General features: G+C 37.5%; 2 protein-coding genes across 3 annotated transcripts in view; one reads left to right on the top strand and one right to left on the bottom strand.

The window, feature by feature from the left end:
- The window catches only part of LOC138933534 (limbic system-associated membrane protein), a 34,338-nt gene that overhangs the window by 11,349 nt on the left and 1,666 nt on the right, over positions 1 to 21,323 (bottom strand). The window contains exon 1 of one of the 2 annotated variants that reach the window (XM_070296318.1): positions 16,877 to 17,073. The exons of the other annotated variant lie outside the window; for it this stretch is intronic. The gene's annotated coding sequence lies outside the window, so the exon portion shown is untranslated. Of the gene's footprint in view, positions 1 to 16,876; positions 17,074 to 21,323 lie in introns of those variants that run through there. 2 annotated transcript variants of the gene reach the window in all.
- Positions 6,277 to 21,204, top strand: Dcma (decima). Its single transcript, XM_070296332.1, has 5 exons — positions 6,277 to 7,348; positions 8,089 to 8,255; positions 13,111 to 13,247; positions 14,238 to 14,414; positions 17,771 to 21,204. Exons 1-5 carry the CDS (start codon positions 7,259 to 7,261, stop codon positions 17,926 to 17,928), a joined length of 729 nt encoding a protein of 242 aa, XP_070152433.1. The 5' UTR covers positions 6,277 to 7,258; the 3' UTR covers positions 17,929 to 21,204.

Below are 21,323 nucleotides of genomic sequence, written 5' to 3'. Positions count from 1 at the left end.
GAGATATACTTTTTTTTTTTTAAAATCATGGATTATATAAATAATTTTCTGTTCATTCGCGAATCTCTGAAATAAAGTTGAAAATATACCGATAATTACAGAGTACATGATTCAAATGCCTCGCGATTTTATTGTCGAATTTTCTTCTCTAGGATGGAATTTCAACGGAGCGCATATGGCTAGTGGCGAAATCCAATTACCGAGCGTATTGTAACAATTTCACGCGCGAAAAACAATTTCGCTTCAAAAGGTCCACGAAATAATAATTTTTTCCTTACTTCCCGCAACCATTTCGTATGTACAGTATATTCCGCGGTTGATTACCATCTTTTCTTCGCGAGCATTCGCGATTGCTCCTCGGGGGAGCGGTTTTCCTTTAACAACGATCCTATTTTCTCATTATGAGAGATTACATTATACACAAGCGGTGTACATGGTTGCCTTTCATTCGCAAAAGTGGGTCAATTTGATTGATTGGTAGCTCAACGATAACTTTATTTTGCAAATTTAAAGCCAAACACATAACACTGCAAGCGCCATGTAAAAACCGTTGGAAAAAAAAAAATTTTGTTAGCCCGAATATCGTGCTTTCTTTGAGAAAACGTGTACTCGCGACGAATCGGTGAGATTCGAGTGTGGTCTCTGCGACTGAATTTTTCGAGGTGGTATGTTTACACGACGAATTGCCTTGTCGCGGCAAATAAGTAAGAAGATGTGAAAAAGAGAGAGTCAAAGAGAAAGAGAGAGAAAAATGGAGACAGAGAGAAAAAAAGAGTTACGCTTTTGAAACAGAAAATTAAGAGGATGGATCGAAGTGAAAGACTTCGAGGAATTGCGTACTCTGCATTGTTGAAAATGTATTGAAATTTCTCGAAAACAAAGAGAGAGAATAAATATATATAATCCGAATGGACAGATATACAACATAAAACAAATCGCGATCGTGAGAAGAGTTGCATGATAAAATATGCCAAAATGCATAAAAATGCATTCGGATATTTCTGTTGCGCAATAACTGCAATATTCTTTATGTAAAGAAATCAATCATTTTAATATGTAAATCTATAATATATTTTCAAAAAAAGCATCGACTCTCTTCTTCTCTCTCTGTTATTAGTTATTTTAAAATATTTATACTTACATCCGTCTGTGTATATAATTAAATGCGCATTTAATTACATATTCAGATGGATGTAAGTATATAAATATATATATATATATATATATATATATATATACATATATATTTGTACACTTCTTATTCTATATGTATTTTACTTTGATATTATATATATATATAAATACATATTTAACAATTTATGAAGCAAGAGATCATTCGAATTCGTTTGCAGTTTCATCCGTATCGATATTGCTTCAGCATCGAAGCTGAGATTGCGAAGTGCAGAAGTAACGCGAGCAGAATCTGCGGCCAAGGTCATATATGACCAATGAGATAATTTGTGGCATGTAGCAGGAATGGTCGATAACCACCCCCTGCCTGCCGACGTGCTCTCGGGACGCAGTTCGAACGTATTCGCGTTCACTAATTAATATCAGATGAGCGTTTAATATATTTTGAAGCTTGGCTATTTACCTTCTGCGCTCTCATCTCGTCTCATCGAACGATTAGCGATGAGGACATAATTTCAAAAATACACAACGTGATATAATTCCAATCAATAACGTATACATATCGTAAATGTCATTGGACGAATTTATTACATCAAGAATGACGCTTCCCTTTCGAAAAAAAAAGACATGTACCTTCATAGAAAACTTTTTGTTCGGTATTAAATTATCTTTCAAATGAGATCAAAGTGATTGTAGTTCGCTCCATAGGTTTTGAAATAAACCAGTTAATAACCAATTTCAAATGTACCGAAAATGTTTTTTCGGCTTTTGACGGTTACTCTAAAACCTATGGAAAGAACTAGATGAACTTTGATCTCATTTGAAAGATAATTTAATTCTCTACAACTTTTCTTTCGGTTCTTCCCCTTTCTAAAAAAGGCATAAAACCTCGAACTCGAATATATCGAAGCGTTGAAGTCTCTTTTCAAACGATGCTGATTGGCCGTCTCGCTTGGCTTGTGCGCTGCGACTTGCTTCATTCGCGTTATTTGCAACTGTCAAATCATGCGACTTTTGACAGTTTGACAATTTGTGAAAGAAAAAGTTAAAGTTAGGAAAGAAAAGTTAACAAAATTGGAAAATGTCCATAAATAAAAGCGCGAGCGCAGCGCGCGCCTGTGTTGTTCTAGTATTTTTAAATAATAGCACGGGGGGAATGGAAATAAGATGCCCCAATGACGCAATACGCGAGATGGATATGCTTGTATAATACACGTTTTCGTTGACGAGTAAGATAACCGTGAAGACGCGTCAGAGAATATCTTTGTCATGCCGCTTATCCTCCGCATGTTAATGATGTTCATGTATCTACATGCGTCGCTGTGAAATAGCGTTATGCAACCCCTTGGCAACGGTTATAATCTATAAACCTATATTTACATAGGGCTTTGGAATTGCAATAATAACGATTATACGCCAAGAGCGTTCTAGAAATCCACCCTTGTTAAATCTGTGTTACGATATTATTCCTAAACGATATATCTCTCAAGATTATCACATGGATTTACATTTTTTATCGCATGCATATGCAAATTTTCCGCAGTTACGATCGTGTATATAATAAACCCTCTGCATCGTACGCTCTCTATATGAGTGCGCGACGTTATAAAGTCTAGAAAAAGGATCACATCCCCGCGAAAGGCTCACACGAGACCAACGAGAAAAAAAGGATCTTTGCGATAAGCCGCGACGTGAAACTGGAGTTTACGAACCTATAATTTTTCGCGAGAAAGACCAAAGGAGCCGCGTTTTTGTAATCCGTTTAGGGTCGGCTCGCAGTGCCGTATGCCGGCCGTTCGCCGCAGAAACTAACGATTTCTCAACGACGACAGAATCATTAAAGAGGCAGTTAAGAGTTGTCACGAACATACAAACGATTTGCGATAGATCAGTTAATGTGTAACCGCTGTTCTTGCAGTCAAGTAAAGCCCCTCTTGAGAGAAAAGTAATACTTGAAAACACGATTATCATTTCATGACGAAAGATTAAATAATTGTGCTAAATATATTATCCATTTAATTTACTCTATCTAATTTATTTAATGTTGAAAAATAAATATATGTAATTTCGTATATTTTAATAACCTATTGCGTCAAGGGAAATTATCCCCGATGCATTATCCGAGATACTCGAGAGTCCTGTTCCTATACATCGATGCGAAATGATTCTTTTACGGGACCCTTCGACAAATTGAATCGTTCGGTGATCTTACTTAGGTGCCATTGTCAGGAAGTAATTTGAGAAGGCGCTATCGATCCTATACCAAGAATGGAAGCTACGTATTTTCGGCGCTTGGCTTGAAAAGCATCCATTATGCCCGCGATTCTTAGAAAGTCTCTCAATTTTTTACGAAATTTCGATCGTTTTTGGATGCACGTTACATAGCAATTGAACTGGCCAAGAAGCGGAAAGTTTATTCGATCAGGCATCACGCTTGCTTTGCGATCGTCACGGTTGTATCATTTGTTCAAGGATTGCTTCGTCAGTATCGGCAAAATCGTAGACCCGCGAAACCACTTTAAACCACACATACGCGGATCATGTATCACGTAACGTCCATACGTTGGACAAGAACGTGTCCTGGATCTACTATCGAAGATCTACCGCCTCCACGAATTTTACATAACGGATTTGTAAGCAAGTATCGGCGGAAAATTTATGACAGGGGCTGTGTCGTTTGTTTCGCAAACTTTTTATTTTCAGCATTAAGTATCTCGAGACAAAGGGAAGGAGGGGTAAGTCTTAATTTAATTTCTATTAAGACAATCGATCGCTCTGGCTCACCCTACAATCTGTCACACGAACGAACGACGATATAAGAAAAAGGTGACGCGAAGCTCGTAAAAGTTGACGAGCTGTAAGGGTGAATGGAGAAATGCGAGACGAGGATGTCTAAGAAGAATCTGAGGAAGAACGAGTAGATAAAAAGTGTAATGGACAAGAAAACAGTGTCACAAACAGAATCGCTTGACAAACGATTTGCCGAGCAAGTTTTCACCGATTTCACTGTAAGGGTGAATGGAGAAATGCGAGACGAGGATGTCTAAGAAGAATCTGAGGAAGAACGAGTAGATAAAAAGTGTAATGGACAAGAAAACAGTGTCACAAACAGAATCGCTTGACAAACGATTTGCCGAGCAAGTTTTCACCGATTTCGCTGCGATTATATGTTTCCGACCGGGGAAAAAAAAAAAAAAAAAAAAACGATATCGCATTACTATGCACGCAGTATTTGCACTAGCGCGGATTAAATTCGATATTAGCAAGGTCCAACGATCTCGCATAATAATCGAATAATTCGGCAATCGTGCAGCTGCGAGTGACGGCGACAATTCTCACCAGTAACTGCCTGTTGTCAATTTGTATAATTGTATAATGCAGATATGGATACCGTCGCGTGCACACGCTCCATGATTCAATACTGAATGCGTGTCGTGTACCGAGAATACAACGCAACACGTAGATGCAAGGGTTTACCGCAGTTAATAGAACTGCAGCTGAATTGTTATCGCTGTAGCAAAAGAGAGGCTGCGTACATTGTAAAAAAAAAAAAAAATAAATAAATAAATTACGTAAATAATAAATGTAAAAATGTATAAAAAATAATGGAAATTTCATACATTTTTATTATTTTTGGTGCAATTTTTTTCAATTATTATTCATATAATATTGTTATTTTCTTGCGCATTTAAATTTGTCTCTGCATAAAAATTATATATATATTCTTTATAAGGATAATATTAAGATTTATGCATTTCTAATAGGATTTTACCGATCCATATTTCTGACTAGTATTTCGAATATATTGTAGTACTGTTCAAAATTAAATTTTCTTTTAACGTGTCTGAAGCCAGACAGTTGCCGTAAGAAATGATGGAAGAACTTTTCGAGAACTTCAAAGACTTTTTTACAATCATATACGCGATAAAGTCACATGTAGCATACTCAGTGGTACGCGCTGCAAAAATTACGTGAATTTACTCGAGTTTTAATTTGTAAAGGTTGTAACTTGACTTAAATTTTTGAGTTCTAACTTGGAGGGTAATAATGTCGCCGAAAGTTTAACGAGGCAAAATAGAAAAGTTGGTTTTGCGGTACGCGTTTTGCGCGAAAATATCGTCGACGTGCAACATTATCGAGATGCAACGACGTCAATTAAGGTATCGAAATTGCATTATACCGATATACCTTTATGGCATACGAAGAGTATGTAGCTACACGCTTCACGTAAAGTGGCTCGACGAAACGCAAAACACGCTCCAATAGTATTGTATATATTTCTTGGCTAAAAGTATGTTGCAGGTCCCGTAATGCATAGGATGCTTTGTGCACGTTAAAACTAGAACATTATTCTTTGCACTTAATCCAGTTTTTTAAGAACGGGAAAATGAAGCTGCCCGATAGATGGCGGAATATAATCATACATAACAATCAATACATTGTTTAATAAAATTGTAATTTCACGCAAAAATATTGCCTTTGAATCTTCTCAAAAAAAAAAAAAAAAAAAAAAAAAAAAAAAAAAAAAAAAAAAACATACGCGGTCAAACTAATGTAAATAACAGAATTCAATACACATTATATTTTTAAAAAATGATAAAAAATAGTTCCGAGTCCGTCACGCGTGTCATTTGTAAAATCGATTTTTAAAATTAATAATTATTTTTTAAATTATATTTTTAAAGATGGTCGTGTTCCTCTGATGAAAAAAAGCCGCTATTAAAATGAATTCATCGATCTATGAAAAATAGTGTGTCATTAAAAATCATGCAAATTTCGAACGAAGAAATAATGTTATTAATTCTTCGACTTTCAATTTCGATTTATCGAAAAATTTAGCTTTGTAAAAAAGAGAAATGATTTTTAATGGTATATTTGAAAATCGCTTTCGTCCCATAATGGAACAATAATGGACTATCGCGCATAGTTTGTGACAGCGAGTTTGTTCAAAATCCGACGAATAAGCGAAAATCACGTTGTTTTACGGTTAAAATAACGGTATCGAGTAAAGGGACATATTGCCTATTTTTGGGGGGGTTGCGCGAAACTCGGAAGACGATCGCAGTAGAACGCCGTAGCGCGAGTCAGACATGCGCGCTCGGCGCAGGGCGGCGCGCGGCAGTGAAAGAGCTCGAGGGCGAAACCCACGTTTTAGTCTGTCGCGTGTGTTGCTACGGTACATATAGTCATCACCTCGCCCTCGCCGTTGAAAGCTCTCGGTGCTTTGTAAGTGAGAGAGGAGCCGTAAGAGGAGAGAGAGCGTGCGAGAATTCCATGACATCGTCCATCTAACTGCGGGGCATCGCGAGATGATGATGAGGACGCGACGGGATTTTGTCGCGCGACGTCGTCAATCGTTACGGATCACCGCGTAAACCTAAATTCCGCTCGCAAAAATTCCCCCGCTCGCGTGACACGCGGATCTTCGACGTGCCTCCCGACACATCAGATTTAATCAGAACGTTTTCGACGAGAGATACAGTCGCAACCTCAGCGGGTAATCCGAATTGCAATTTATACGTAATATTCATCTCGTTATAGAAATCTTCCGTACAATTCGATATCGGCGACAAATCTCATCGCCGAGATCCACTCTCTCCCGAGATTAGCGATTCGATTTTACGAAAAATATCGTCGATTCGTGCAAGGTTTAACGGAAAAAAAAAGGCGTTAATGTTGATAATCTTACATTAACGCTATATTCGATTAGAATATGTCGCACAGGCCTTTGAAAAAGCACGCGAGGGGAAAAGGTCGAGTATGCTGCGGCGACCGCACCGCTCCGATGCCCGAGAGATGACTATACTACTGCCGAGAAAACGATAAGCCTATTATCAGCCAGCTTTAAGCGAGATTGATCGCGTAAAAATAACCAGCGCGCGGCACAAAAAAAGAAAGAAAAAAACGTGGCGGGAATGCGCGCCAAGTACACTTTGCGACTGCGGCGGCGATTAATATCGGTGCATCCATCGCACCTTTGTAGCGTAACTCGAGATTGACTTCCGGTCGATCGGTATGCGTCCCGCGTGGCCTCGCTACGCGTCGCGGATCGGAGATGCTCGCGGGTATCATCATCGTTGCGTCGAGTGATGATCATTGGCGAGCGAGTTGTCCGTAACAAGATCAGATGATGACGGATTCCCCGACACCATCGACCAGCAGACATCACGACGATAAATGCGACAAGCCCGAGAAAACCGATAAGACGGTGTTCCTGGTAAGTGAATTGTAATCTTAACGCAAGTCGCGGTCGCGGCGACAAACCTCTTTCGCTGATGTAACTTTAACGAGCTCTCTCAACGTAATCGGCTCGCAATGAATTTTTCATGTCATCGCGACGTCGAAATCTTATTAATCTGCTGGGCAGGGAGTCTCGTCGATGTCGCTTTTAAAGATCCCCCGCCATTTGTTACCTCTTTCCGTTTTATCTTTTTACAAAAGATACGTTATAGATATTTAATGCTAAAATTTTCACGGTCAATAGATTGCCTGAACAATCAGACTTTGTTACGAATAATAGCGATTGAGGCTGGGAGTGATTAACGCGGCGTTATTTTTTAATTATCCAGTTCTATTCAGTCGTAAATCATATCGGGCGAATAATAATTATTCGACTCATGCAATCGATTTATAAACTATAAACAATACAGTCATTATCTCTGTCGTTTTCAATTATTTAATAATACTCTTCGAATGTCGAATTATACGGCGATTTCTGCAGATATATTATTACGCGTACATATACATTTGGACAAACGTAAACCAACTAAAATTGCTCAACGAGAGAGAAATATAACAGTAACAGAGGGAACATATGTATAATGGAAATATATAATATACATGTATTGTATTTCGTACATCGCGAAGCACGTATTTGCCCGACGCTATTTCCGCGTATTCCCTATTCGGACAATCGATGGATAACCGACTGCTGGTTTCGCTTTTCATGCGTTTCAGCAAATCCAGGACATAAACAGCCAGGTAGCGCAATTTCGGGATTTACTCATTAATATCGGACAACCGCGCGATTGTCCGGAACTACGAGAAAAAATACGAAGGCTACGTCGTAATTGCGTGGAGGCTTGCAAGAGCACCTCACAGCTGGTACTGCCGCATGTGCAGAGGTGAGTTTTTAAATTTTAATTTAGGAACAAGCCCAATTAATCAAAATCGTCTCAAAGATCGAACAACGATCTCGCAAGTATGAGAATTTGCGATGTTACTCGTGAATTTTGTGTATGAGGATAATATCTCGTTAGTGCACGTATACTCGAACCTATTAATTCGATTTAATACATCAAACAAGCGATTCTAGATTCAAACCATTCGTGCTCGATCAACGCGTTAATTCGTTCGGGAAATGGACTGTATACATTTATTACGCGTCTAAGTGAATAAGGAAATTAACGCGCACTCGATCGTATATTCGTTTCCCTTCGCGCGATTTCTCCCCTTATACCAATACTTTTGCGAGGGTCGAGGCCTGCAATTTTTCCGGCAATAATAACGAGAACGGTCCTTTGACCTATGCAACGACCGCGCCGGAATGACGAAGAAAAGGAGCACGAATGTAAACCGTGAGATTAACGAGACCGACGTCGAAAATATAGGACAAGGTTCCGCCGTCCTAAACTCCGGATTCGAAGCTAGTTTGCGACGACGAAAGAAAGGAAGGAAGGAAGAAAGAGAGAGAGAGAGAGAGAGAGAGAAACTTTTCCTCGATTTCTTATCCATCGCTTCCGTCATCCCGTCGCACAATGCAGGTCATAGATAGATGCCACGGATCGACTGAACGCTTCAAGAATCATGAGAAAAGCGTCACGTGTCGTTTCATTCGGCCCGCACTTCACCGTCACCTCTTCAATAACTTTCATTCCGTAAGTTTATCGGGCACGCCACGGGGTGCCCTTTATCGCCGCAGCATTTCCGTCGTCGTCCAGAACTTTTGATCGACTTTGTGATCATCTTCGTCGATAAGAATCTAATAAAATGTATTTCCGCGATGCAATCTCGATCGACAGATTTAATCGTTTCGTTTATCTCTCGTAAACAATCCCATTACTTATATCATCGTTTTCCACAATATTAATTTTTTTTTTTTTAATGTTCAACTTTCGTCGAATCTAATTACACAATTTCGATTTTACAGCGATTCGCGAAGGACATCTCATGCTTGTTAGAACGTTGTCGTAACGTTCGTAACGCGAGGATTTACGTAAAGTCAAATATATGCAAGTCGTGCGGCTCTGCCTCGTCAATCTCGCTTGATCCAGGTCGCGGTAGTACTCGCTCGGGGAAAGTTTGCTAGGTCTCGAGAGCCGGAGCTTACGACGTCGATCAAGTATTAATGCCGGGAGTATTGTGTTTCTCTTTGTTTGTGTTTTCGTGTCGTTTGCGCGACTTGTAACTTGCATGCAGCAAGAACGAACGTGCGAGAGTACGCGCGACGTATTCCCAGCGTCTCTTTATGCGTTTCACAGTCCCGCGGAAATTGAAACGTTTGCAATTTAAAATACCCGACTTTGCGAACGCGCTTGATACACTCTCGAAACCGAACTCGAGCGACGACACGGTACTTGACAAGATACTTGTGACGAATTTGCCAATAAAATACGATAATAACGAATAAACGACGCTTGAAAACGCAATAACTCTGAAGTATATTTTTCAAATTAAATAAAATAATATTGAAAATTATGTAAAAAATTATATAAAAGAGAAAAACGTAAATTTCACACGAAGCGAAAGAAAGAGGAGAATCGTTTTAAATCCAGCCGAGACAATACAATCGAGCACATATGCAAATGTATGTACATGTTATCCTCTTGCGGGACGATCTCTCGTGAATAATTTAATCGTCATAAAGAGTTCCGAGATGCACGCAGATACTGTACAATTTCCGCATCTTGACGTATACAATAGTCGCAAGACTCGCGTGCAATCGTATTTGAAACTGAAGAAGCACTAACAAAAGTTAGAGAGTCCCTTTCATAAAATCGCAGATTAATAATATAGGCGGTGAACGACTATTCTTTTGATCTGTGAAAAAAACGTCGCGCGAATAAAACATCGGCGTGTATTTTGCATAATCGATGCAGTGTTGCATGTTTCGGGGCGCACGAAATACTCGTTGAGCGAAAACGTAAATCGGACGATGTGTACGTAATATGTGATTGAATATACATGTAAAGGCAATCGATTGATTGTTATACTTCGCGCTTCGAAAAGACTGCACGTGAATATGTAACATCGACAAACGAATAAAAAAGTTTATTACATTCTAAGATTCCTCTTTTCCTCTCTCTCTCTTTCACTAATATTTTAAAACACAAAATAAAAGGAAAATCTGAGAAACACAATAATAATAGAGACGAACGTTTTAGGAATAATTAATAAACACGATTCACATACAACGATAAAGTAATTTGTGCGAACAATCGAACCTCGTTGTGTTGCCGCGGCAGGTGCTATTAACGTAATCAAACGAGGAGGAAATGCGAATGCTGGTCACGTAGTAACATTATTCCGGGCTCTAACTGGAGATAAACAGCATCGGAACGAGAAGCGGAAGGGGGTTGCGATAATTATCGTTCCGTAACGGCCGCACGGATGATCCGGTTTAAGCGAAGTAAATAAAATAATGCGTATGCACATATGCGGCACGTGCGATAACTGTTCGACACGGCTATCTAATTAAATGTGTTGCTCATTGAAAATCCCGTTGCACGCTCGGTATCTCATATTTAAGCGCTACAATTCAATTTCGCGGCAAATAATTATTTTCGCTCTGCAGAATTCAATATACCAGATATTTTACATAATTTCCGGCATTAAGCCTTTACATTCTTCAGACACGTATATATTTACAGCTACAAGCTCAATAAATAATATTAAGATAATTAATCAACTTTCGCGTCAAGTTTTAATCGAGGAGAAACTCAGTGTATAAATTAATGAAGAAAATGAGATTATTCTGGCGTTTATTCTCGCATCTCACACAGCTTGGCAATTCTTTATTTTCGTATTAAGATAATTTGGCGATTAAGCTTGTCGAAATAATTGTTTGACAATGTGAGAATATAATGTAACATGTTTATCTCAATAATGTCTTATGCTGAATCATATATTTAACAATAGATGCTTAATGTTCATATGTATACAATGTCATACACTCGTTTGTTCAGACAGTGAGGATGTAGAAAAAAAAATGTTGAAAAAAAAAAACACAAGGAGTCGTAAAACATTTAGGTTTTTATTAAGATGTGCAAAGCTCCGGAAGGAATTATTCAAAGGCGACTGAACGAGGATGGGAGAGAGAAGGAAAGGGGGAAAAAAAAAAAAAAAGAGAGAAAGCAAAGAAAAAGTAGGGAAGAAGAATCTGTAATTGCAAGTGGCGTTTTTTACGAAATCTCCTCCTACCCTTGACTTAGCTCCCTTAACTTTCTCCGAGGAACTAATCTGTGAAATCGATAGCTCTCTTTCCTTCGGGTGCAAATAGTTATACGGTAGTGGCAGGGGGGGGGAGGGGAGGGGGGGCTATACGAAAGGGGAAGGGAAAAACTATATAAACCAGACGAGAGTTTGTTTGCGAAGGAATTTAAATTCCGACATATTGAAATCCGAACTCTTACTACGTAGTTTATTGCCGCCACAAAACGAGAGCGAGCAAAAGGAGACTCATTTTGTGTTATATTTCCCTTTTTGCATTTCTCATTATAATATAAAACTTTCTCTCTCTCTTTCTCTCTCCTCACCTATACAATATACGGCCAAGGAGTACATATTGTAATACGGGATAAAGAATATAAAGAATTTAATAGCTAATGTAAGAAGAAAAAAAGAAATCGCGGAAGATCATTCGTCTTATCGTTAGTAAGAAGATAAGAAGCGGCCGCGAATATGCTTATAGATTGAGGTCGGTTGCCTTCGGTCGCGCCAATCTATTTCGCGCGTTAATTGGAATCTCATTAATCGGAAGCCAACCGAAATGGTTTCTGCACAAGGAGTACGTTCAATGCTGGACCGATGCGGTAATTGACGTAAAACGAGTTAATCAGAGTACTTGATTTTCCTGTGGCCTTTTACCGGCCATCTTCTTATGCCACGGGTCGGCGTTATCGGATTATGTTTTGCGGCGTACTATTACTTTGCCAAGATATTACTTTAGAAATTTAAAGTAACATATTTATTAATAAACAAAAAAAAAAAATTCGCGGAAAGATGTAATATTCGCTCGACATACATTTATCGCTCGTTTATGCCTCCGTCTAAAATAATACATCATCAGAGCTAAGAATCGCCCGCACTAGCGGGATCACCCGAATGGGAAGTCTCATTCCGACGTCCTTAAAAATTCTTACGTATATGTATAACGCGAGCGCGTCGTTAATGCCGTGACGTTTTTATTCACCACGGTCGCAAATATCAGCGAAAAGAAAAAACGAGGGAAAGATATACGCGACCAGAGCGGAGGAGAAGTGTCACTCATGATGACACGTAAACACTTGAACACGTTTGCGAAAGATGCGCGCGTTGAGGCCAGCAGTGGTACATTGCGGTAGTCCTTACGTTTAAACAACAATAATTATGTTTTTAATGTAATTAATTCGGCAAATCGCGCATCGCGTACGAAGGAAATCGGATTTATGAATTTTCTATTAAAATTTCATCCCCGACGCGAAAGGAAGTCGTTAAAGCAATGCGTATCTCTCGATGTGCAACGCTATTTATTCTCGCTGGGTAACGTGATCTCTCGTAGTTTTACTATCTCTCGTTTAATTCTTCTTGTCGATTCCGGTACTACATTCCGTAAAAAAAAAAATGCTCTCCCCTATCCTTCATTATTATTCCAAATAAGATTTAGAAATTGCAATAAAATTACATTTGATTTATACGTCTCGTATAAATCGTATAAATTGTTTCTATTCTCAGACGTGTCTGAGAATTTTTTGGAAATATATTATATATATTTGATTACAGCGCTATGGACGTTGGAATACCGGTGGACAGTCCAAATTTAGTGCTATTATTTTACGTGGTACAACTATTTCTACGCGAACTACACAAGAGCAAGAATCTTATACGAATCATACCTATGGATATGTCCGGATATTATGGTAAGTCATGCGCGTTATATAAATGTTTTTCTTAGGTATAATATAATCATCTTGAAATTTCTCAAAGCAAATACAAAAGAAAATACAAACAGAAATACCAGAGCATTTTGTACAACTCTTTTTATAAATTGTTACAACTTGGTGACTTTAATTTCAAGAAATAAGTGAGTATTTATATCGATCAAAGCAAAGTTTGATTTACATCATTTGTTTGTTCCCTATACTTTTAATTGTAACCTTAAACACGAGAAACTTGTTTCAAATGTCTTTAGAACGTATAAAGGTATAGTTGGAATCGAGTCACACGTTATCGGTTTGCGAAGCGTAACATTAAATCAATTTCTGCGGCCGCTTTGAGCCAAGGACCGAATAGATTGATTTACGGCATGTATTTCATAGGGGGATCGTGACTGTCAAAACTATCGCGTACAGTTGTATTGAATGCCACTATGCATTCGATAATTTCTAACCATGTATCATTTCTTACAATCGGGACACAGAGGGCCAAATTCAATTTGCTTCACGATAGACCGAGATAAATAATAATAACTTTTATACGAGTCTTATCGCGTTAAATCAAATGTTCTTGTATACCTGTTTGCCAACTACGAGTAAATTACGATAATATAAGCTATCTCCTTTAAGAAAGCAAAACTTTTACCTCGGATAATTTACAACTATTTCCTTGATATTAGCGCTACAAGTTACTCCGAGTGCTCGTTTATTTCCCCCTCGACTCCACGTGCTAGAGTTTATACAGACTTTTTTAAATCTCGCGGAAAAAAAAATGAGAAATATAATGCACTTTTATATTAAAGCCACGCTATACAGAACATCGCATGTTATCATTATAATAAAACACCGTAATTATTATTCCCCCCCAAGTTCTATTTCGCTCTAAATATTTCGCGTATTCGAAGAAGGAGACGTCGAGGGAATTAAATGACGTCGTCAAAATTTAACGACACAGTTTTCGTTATCGCGTTACAGAGAGCCGCGCTGGTCCCTCGTATATCGGCAATGTGGTCTCGCAGATCCTCCTATGCAAACAGATCAGGCCGGATTTCAACGAGGAGGAGCTCTGCAGCATCCGAAAGGACTCGGAAGAGATCGGTCAGCTGATATCGGAGCTACAAGAATTCATGCCTCAATCCGAAGCTGACACGGGTACAATTTCGCCGATATCATTTTGCTCGTATCTCGAGGCCTTTGCCTAGCCAATAATAATTTTCCTCACAAATGTATCAATCGCGGCTCTTACAAGGCAAATTTATCTCATAACACATACACATATACACGTAGGCAATTTACATAGCAAAAATGGGATTTATAACTATTCTTTCATCTCTCTGCTCTTTTTATTCACGCTTTCCAAAATTGGATAAATGTCGACTTTTATTCGCCCAACGATGTTGCGAGAAGTATGCTAATAATAGAAAAAAAATGTATAGATGAAATAAATAGATTGGAAAGACTTGGCTTGATCTTGAAACGAGACACGAAATGAGATACGAAATAATATAGTAGATCGCTATAATAATATGCAGAACGAAAGAGAAATTATAGATTTTGCGAGGATGTCATTAATGCGTGCACGGGACAACGTAGGATCGCGTCAATAGTGGACGCGAGAGAGAACGCCCCGTCCGACCTTAGATAATATACGGGTCAAGGGCGATTCATTCTGCAAAATCCGTTTGTCTGACCTGCATCCCCCGCGATCCATGAAGAAAGCGTGACGAGCGAAAATGGCAAATGCCAGAGGGCAAAAATGCGAGGAGAGCGAGAAGGAGAGAGAATAGGGAGAAGGAAGGAAAAATACTGCTCGTCGGTCAACAAATCTAGACTGCCGTTCGTAAAACAATCTCGCCCGCTTGTTCGATAAATATTGCCTTCCATTGTGCTGCCGGCAGTTGACTTTAGCGCGAAACGAGAGGATGGAGGAAGGGAAGCGGGTGAGAGAGAAAGCGAAATGGATGAGACCAAGAGATGGTTTGAGCACAAATTAAACTCCGCTCTTTCTCTTTCATAAATCAATGTGACGGGGAACAATAACACGATTTTATATTCGAGATAATCGTAATATAATTAATGACATTCGGATCCGAAATATCCTCTAAGCGCTTTAAATCTAAATGTTCTCGTAATAATGACAAATAAATGTGATATTCAACGAAAATGTGAGATACAATCGCTGAGAAATCTCCCCTAATACATAGCAGTCGATATCTTATCTCGAACAAGAACGTAAAAATTTCGGGCAAAACGAAAAAAAAAAAAAAATCATTACGATCAATCGTTGCGCACGATTGAGATGAGGAGAGCTATGACCACTGTTGCCTTTTTTTCTAATGCAAAAATTAAAGTAAATTAAATACCAGTGTAAAAAAATTAAAGTGAAAAAATATCTCTCCTTTTAAAATTTGCACGTAAAATTTGTCGCGTTTACGATAAAGATTGGAAGCGCGCGATCTACATTTATTATATGTGTACGAAGCAGATTAAAACGAATATGAGAGAAGGAGAAGCACGTATGACACATGCAATCCAGGATTTATGGAAACAATATCGCGCGATAAACGTTTTCATATCTTGCTCATCTGTATTCGAGTTGCAAATATGTCAATGGCTGAAAACAATGTTGTACATTTTTTATCGTCAAAAGGACGCGTCATATTTTTGATATAGAAAATTTTAGTTTGTTAAGTGTTGCAATTAAAATTGTATTATTAGGCAAAAATCTTTTGGCCAATAATAAACATGAAATCAACTAAAACAAAAGAATGAACTGCTCACCGAAAATTGAATAATTTTTCAATGAATCAAAGTGTAAATAAAGCATTAAAATATATGCATATTTAAAACAGAATGAAATTTTGTTCGTTAAAATTTTGTTAATACACATGAAAAATGTTTGATCTGCCTAACAATATTTCCTTTTCATCAAATTAGTCGATAAGAATGCTGCAATGCAGATGATTTCCCGACAAAAACAGATCTGGAAATACAATTGCTCTTTTTGATTTGGGTCGCATAATGATTTTGGCTTGATGGGATTAAATTTTAATCGATCTTGATGCGCGTCGTGGTAAGAGAGGTAACATTATTTTGCGAACGTATTCGCGGCTAAATTAGTAATTAATAGTCGGAGGGTGCGCACAAGGTCGGGATTGTGCAACCCAGCTTCCGAGGCGCGGCAGGCAAGGGATACACGTCAAATGGCGCGACGAGACCGCGCGGACACGGCTCGATTATCGAAAGGAAAAGCAGCAGCGTTTGACACGAAACGTGATACGGGTCGAGGTCACGAGTCGGGCAAAATCGGGTTTTCGTTCGCGGGAGATAACGAAGATCCCGGAAAGCGGAAAAACGTAAGAAAAAAAAACGCGGTCAACCGTCTGAGAGAATCGTGCTCCGAGAAGCATATCCGCGACATAAAGAGTGCTGAGTTTCCGCGAACGGAGGATCACTCGGCGAGCGATATATTTTGTGAGATGGATTTGCAAATATCGCGTACAATATTCGCGAAACAATCCCGCCGTCGCTCAGGAATGAGAATTCAACGAATAACTTCCGTTAATTAGACAGAAACGCGATGCCAAGAAGCGGAATTGTCGCACGCCTCTTACCTGACTATTCCCATCGGTCGTTCCGTAACACAGCTACGTTGAATTAATCCGATACCAGTTAACGCAATATTCTTCGTTAAGGCTACACAATTCAATTTTTCTCTGACGCAAAACTGAGCAGGTTCGTTGCACATTGTTCATCAATGGTCCGAAATTTTTCACGCTTTCCCACAGTGAAGAATGTTCTCAATTATCATCTGTAATAAATTTTTATTAATTTATTAAATTTCTGTGATTACGCGTTATTTCGTTTCAACGACATACTTGAACACATTCCGTGTATTCCGACAATCGAATTTTTCCATGAGAAGCGAAATTAATTTCATAATAAATATTTTAAAAGATAAATATAGTCGATGAGATAACAATAAGCGGAATATCTTACATCCGCTATTTAGAATTAATATGAGCGTCGATATTCTCTCGTGAGTTACGTCAAACCTCGCGAGATATTATCCTTGTAGGCTTTCAATCTCACGCGGAATTTCAATATTACTGTCGCGACCGACAGGTGTTATCCGAGAAAATTCCGTCGATGGTATTGCAATTTATAGTGATCGTCGCGTTGGAATTAAATCGTCCTCTCAATACAGTAGCTAAAGGAAGAAAAAGTGATCCCTTTCTCTTCGTTCCTCGCATATTTCTTCAAGATTTGAAACATGTTATATCTATCTTTTTTTTTATATATATATAAAAAAAGGTACGGCTCTTATATAATATCGTTGTGATTCTTATTATATTATATTTTTTATGTTATAATATTTTTTTTATTTAAATCTGCGAAAAATTTTAAAAGTTTAAGACTTTTGCATACTTCTTTAGGCAAAGGCATACAGGCCGCGATAAAATAACGACTATCTAAAAATATAAGATTCTCTCTCTGATTCTTCGCAGAGAAACCTGTGGCCCTTCATAGCATTGGAAACAAAATCAATCGGAACAACGGAACACGAAGGATGCATCGATGGAGCAACAACAGAGACCGACAATCGTCCTATTTCCGCAGCGGCTTTAGATTTTTGTGCTGCGCCGCGAGCACTAATTATGTTTAACGTATAATTCGTTTTTATTGATTAAAAGATCATATATTTTCGATTATATGTGAAAATAATTACTATACGCCGATACTTTTGCAATGATTCCGATTATACATCTCGTAAAATAACGTTGACGTTAACGGCACTTCGGTTCGTAAACGCAAGAGAAAAAGGTCCATTTGTAAAGCATCTCGTACTACAAGTCTTTCTGTATATAATTATGCAATAATTTATTCCCGATAGAACTCAAAAAGTTGCGATTCTCTCTTATCAAAACTTTGATATATCACGTCTTTATTTTTATCATAATTTTTGCTGGGTAAAACTTTTGATATTATTACGCGCGTTTATTAATCGTAATCTTTCAAAATTTTGCCATCTCTTTTTTTAATTCGTCATTGATATATACTCATCTTTTTTAAATCATGATTTATGAAAAATAGCAGATAACGATAAAATGTCAACAATAACGCCGGAAAAACACGTCGAGGCCTAATCGAGGCCTAAACCTATCTACCTACTTGAGAGATATCCTCGAAATAAACTTCTAACATATAGCTGGTGACAATCAAAGTGTAGGAGCTCGAGACTCCAATGCCGAAAGTTATTAGGAAGTCGCACCATAATGAACACGAATTACGAACGGATGAGCACGAGGATAAAGAAAAGAGGGAATTTCAGCTTCACTTTTTACACTTCTCAGCAAGAATTCTAGTGGCACTTGATACTCCTCCCATTTTTTTGAACGCTCTTCTATGCTCTTCTGAGAATTCGCTGCCATACTAAATTTCCAAGTCGCGGAACAAAAGGCGCTCTAGTATCATAGGGGGAAAGGAAGAGAATCCCTTCATTCAAGTCCGCTAAAATCCTTTAATTAATCCTACTATTAACTATTGTCCCAAATCTAATTTGAATCTCCCTAAATCATATTTCTTACGTTATGCGCTAACGCGCCAATTCTCCCAATTTATTCCATTTAGTTCCTTCAACGCTTGTGTTAATTTTAATCAAAGATTTCGACTCGAAATACTCATACTCGTAATCAAAGTTAGTTAATATTAATCAAATCCAAATCTTTAAATTCTATATGAGAAATCTAGACGCGAATATATTACATTCAAATATATAGAATCGTCAAAACAATGTGTCTATGTCAAGTCAAAGCGGTAGATGCATATTGTGGAACAATTATGTCCTAGCATATTTACAAGTGAGTGGACCAACCTCGATCTATTTATAATGCGCGATAGGCACACACGCAACATATTCTTCTAGTATGCGTGTTTCGCATACAATACAGGATGTCCCAAAATCATCGAATGTTCCTCTAGTAGCAAATTCTTCGGCCAATTCGAAAAGGATTTTTCCTTGGCGAAAATGTCGAGATATCAATAATTTTCGAATTATAAACGATTAAAAAGAAAGGACTTTTCACAAGCTAAAATTTGTAGAATTAAAATATTAACAAAACTATATTTTTTTAGTTAATTTTAATTGAAATAAAAAGAATTTTAATATCTGAGGCTTACGCGAGTTAAAGGTATATGATGGAAAAATTTGCGAAAAATGATGACCTCCTTTGATATTTTCGCTAACGTAAAGAAAAATCGATTCAAAATTGGTTAGTCATTGCTATTAGAAGGACATCTGATCTTCTATGCGTAGGGCATCCTACATATATATATATATATATAGATACTAGAGATTATTTACAAAGCAATACGTAGATATAAACACAAACGCGCGCACATAATACACACATACACACACACACATGTATACAGAACGTACGCAAAACTTGCGTGTTGTGTATACATTCGTACATTTACCGCATATGAAATATATATAACAGAATATACAATCGTTACATCGTGATTTTAATTCTATAAACAGTATCGGCATTATTTGATAAAAATAAAACATCGTAGGAATTCTATTAAGATGTAATGATTATCTCAAAAGATTGATGAGCTTTAATTTTCGTATTATAAATCCAGACATAATGCAAACTTGGGATATTTTTGTATATTCACATAAATAAAGCATTACCGTTTTGGATTAACAATTATACTTATATGATATTAGATGTCACTAGAAAACATGGAGAAAAAGAACAATTAATACTTTGAGAACATTACAACACACATACATATACAATTGTAATTTACGCTCGTACGTATAATAATATAATACGAAAAATATTTGAGATATTTTAAAATAAACAAGTTATTTTCTTATATATCTCATCTCTCTCTTATCGAGCGTGTATTATTCTTATAAATCTTTCTTACAAGTATCGTGCACCTTTGATTCTTTCCTACGTTAATGATTAGGTTTATAAAAAGTGATATGTGATATTTTGAGCGTTTTATGGTAACTCGATTAAGTTGTCGTATATGTAAATTAGATTAGAAAACTATACTTGTATACAATAGAGCGACTATTTTATATAAACATTGCGAAAAGACAGCCATCAGCTGTGAATCATGCACGGAAATGATTACAATGTATATCTCGTTCTTCTCCTAAAATCTAACAATAAGTATAATGCGAGAGAGATTGTATGTTCGATTAAATTACACATATCAATTATGATATCGAACGAATTCACCAAATCGTTTACCTGATAATCTAACGATTATCTTCGGATAGCAAAAGACCGATCGCGTAAAAAGTATCGAGGCGAGAAAATTGGCGCGGATCGTAAACTATTTATCGATTTATGCATCAAACAGATAAATCGACTCGAATCGTTTCTTCGAGAGGATTGTCTCTGGATGTGGAATTTATTCTCGCGGACAATCGTTACATCTCGAATTGGCGATTCGATTATTTCTGCGTTCATTTAATTCAGAACTGGAAAGTTTCGGGCCAATTTTCGTATAGTCGATACCCACTCTATCTCCCCCAGATTTTATTAAAAGAACACTATTCTCTAGCGAGAGGGGGCAATGGGTACTAGTTACAATTGAAAATTGATCCGAAAATTGAATTCTCAGCTCTGATTTAATCCTACCACGATGTGTGAAAAAAGGGGACCGAACTATTCGAATATTTTACTCGTCGAATTTTTGTTGAGGGAACATTAAGGAACAAAGATATTAGCGCCGATACGTCGTATTTTAGACAGTAAGAGAGAAATTGTAAACATTAGAAACTAATTCAAACTCATAAGGTAATAACGCAAATGGCAAAATCAAATTGAGATATAATGTATATGATGTTGAAATAAATTTGAATCATTCGAAGCGAACGGTAAATAGTTAGTTGTAATAATTATATAAAATTGCATGATATCTATCGTGATAGTTAAATAACGAAAATGAATCTCGACATGTATGAGAAAATAGACTGCCTTCCTAAATAAGTTATCAAATATGAAAACATATATTATATCTAAGAATGTAAAA

The sequence above is a fragment of the Polyergus mexicanus genome, unplaced genomic scaffold (genome assembly GCF_030449975.1).
Source record: "Polyergus mexicanus isolate NDT 795.1 unplaced genomic scaffold, iyPolMexi1.0 SCAF_5, whole genome shotgun sequence".
Classification (NCBI taxonomy): Eukaryota; Metazoa; Arthropoda; class Insecta; order Hymenoptera; family Formicidae; genus Polyergus; species Polyergus mexicanus.
The sequence above is the reverse complement of the archived record's forward strand: the minus strand, read 5'-3'. Positions and strand labels throughout refer to the sequence as shown.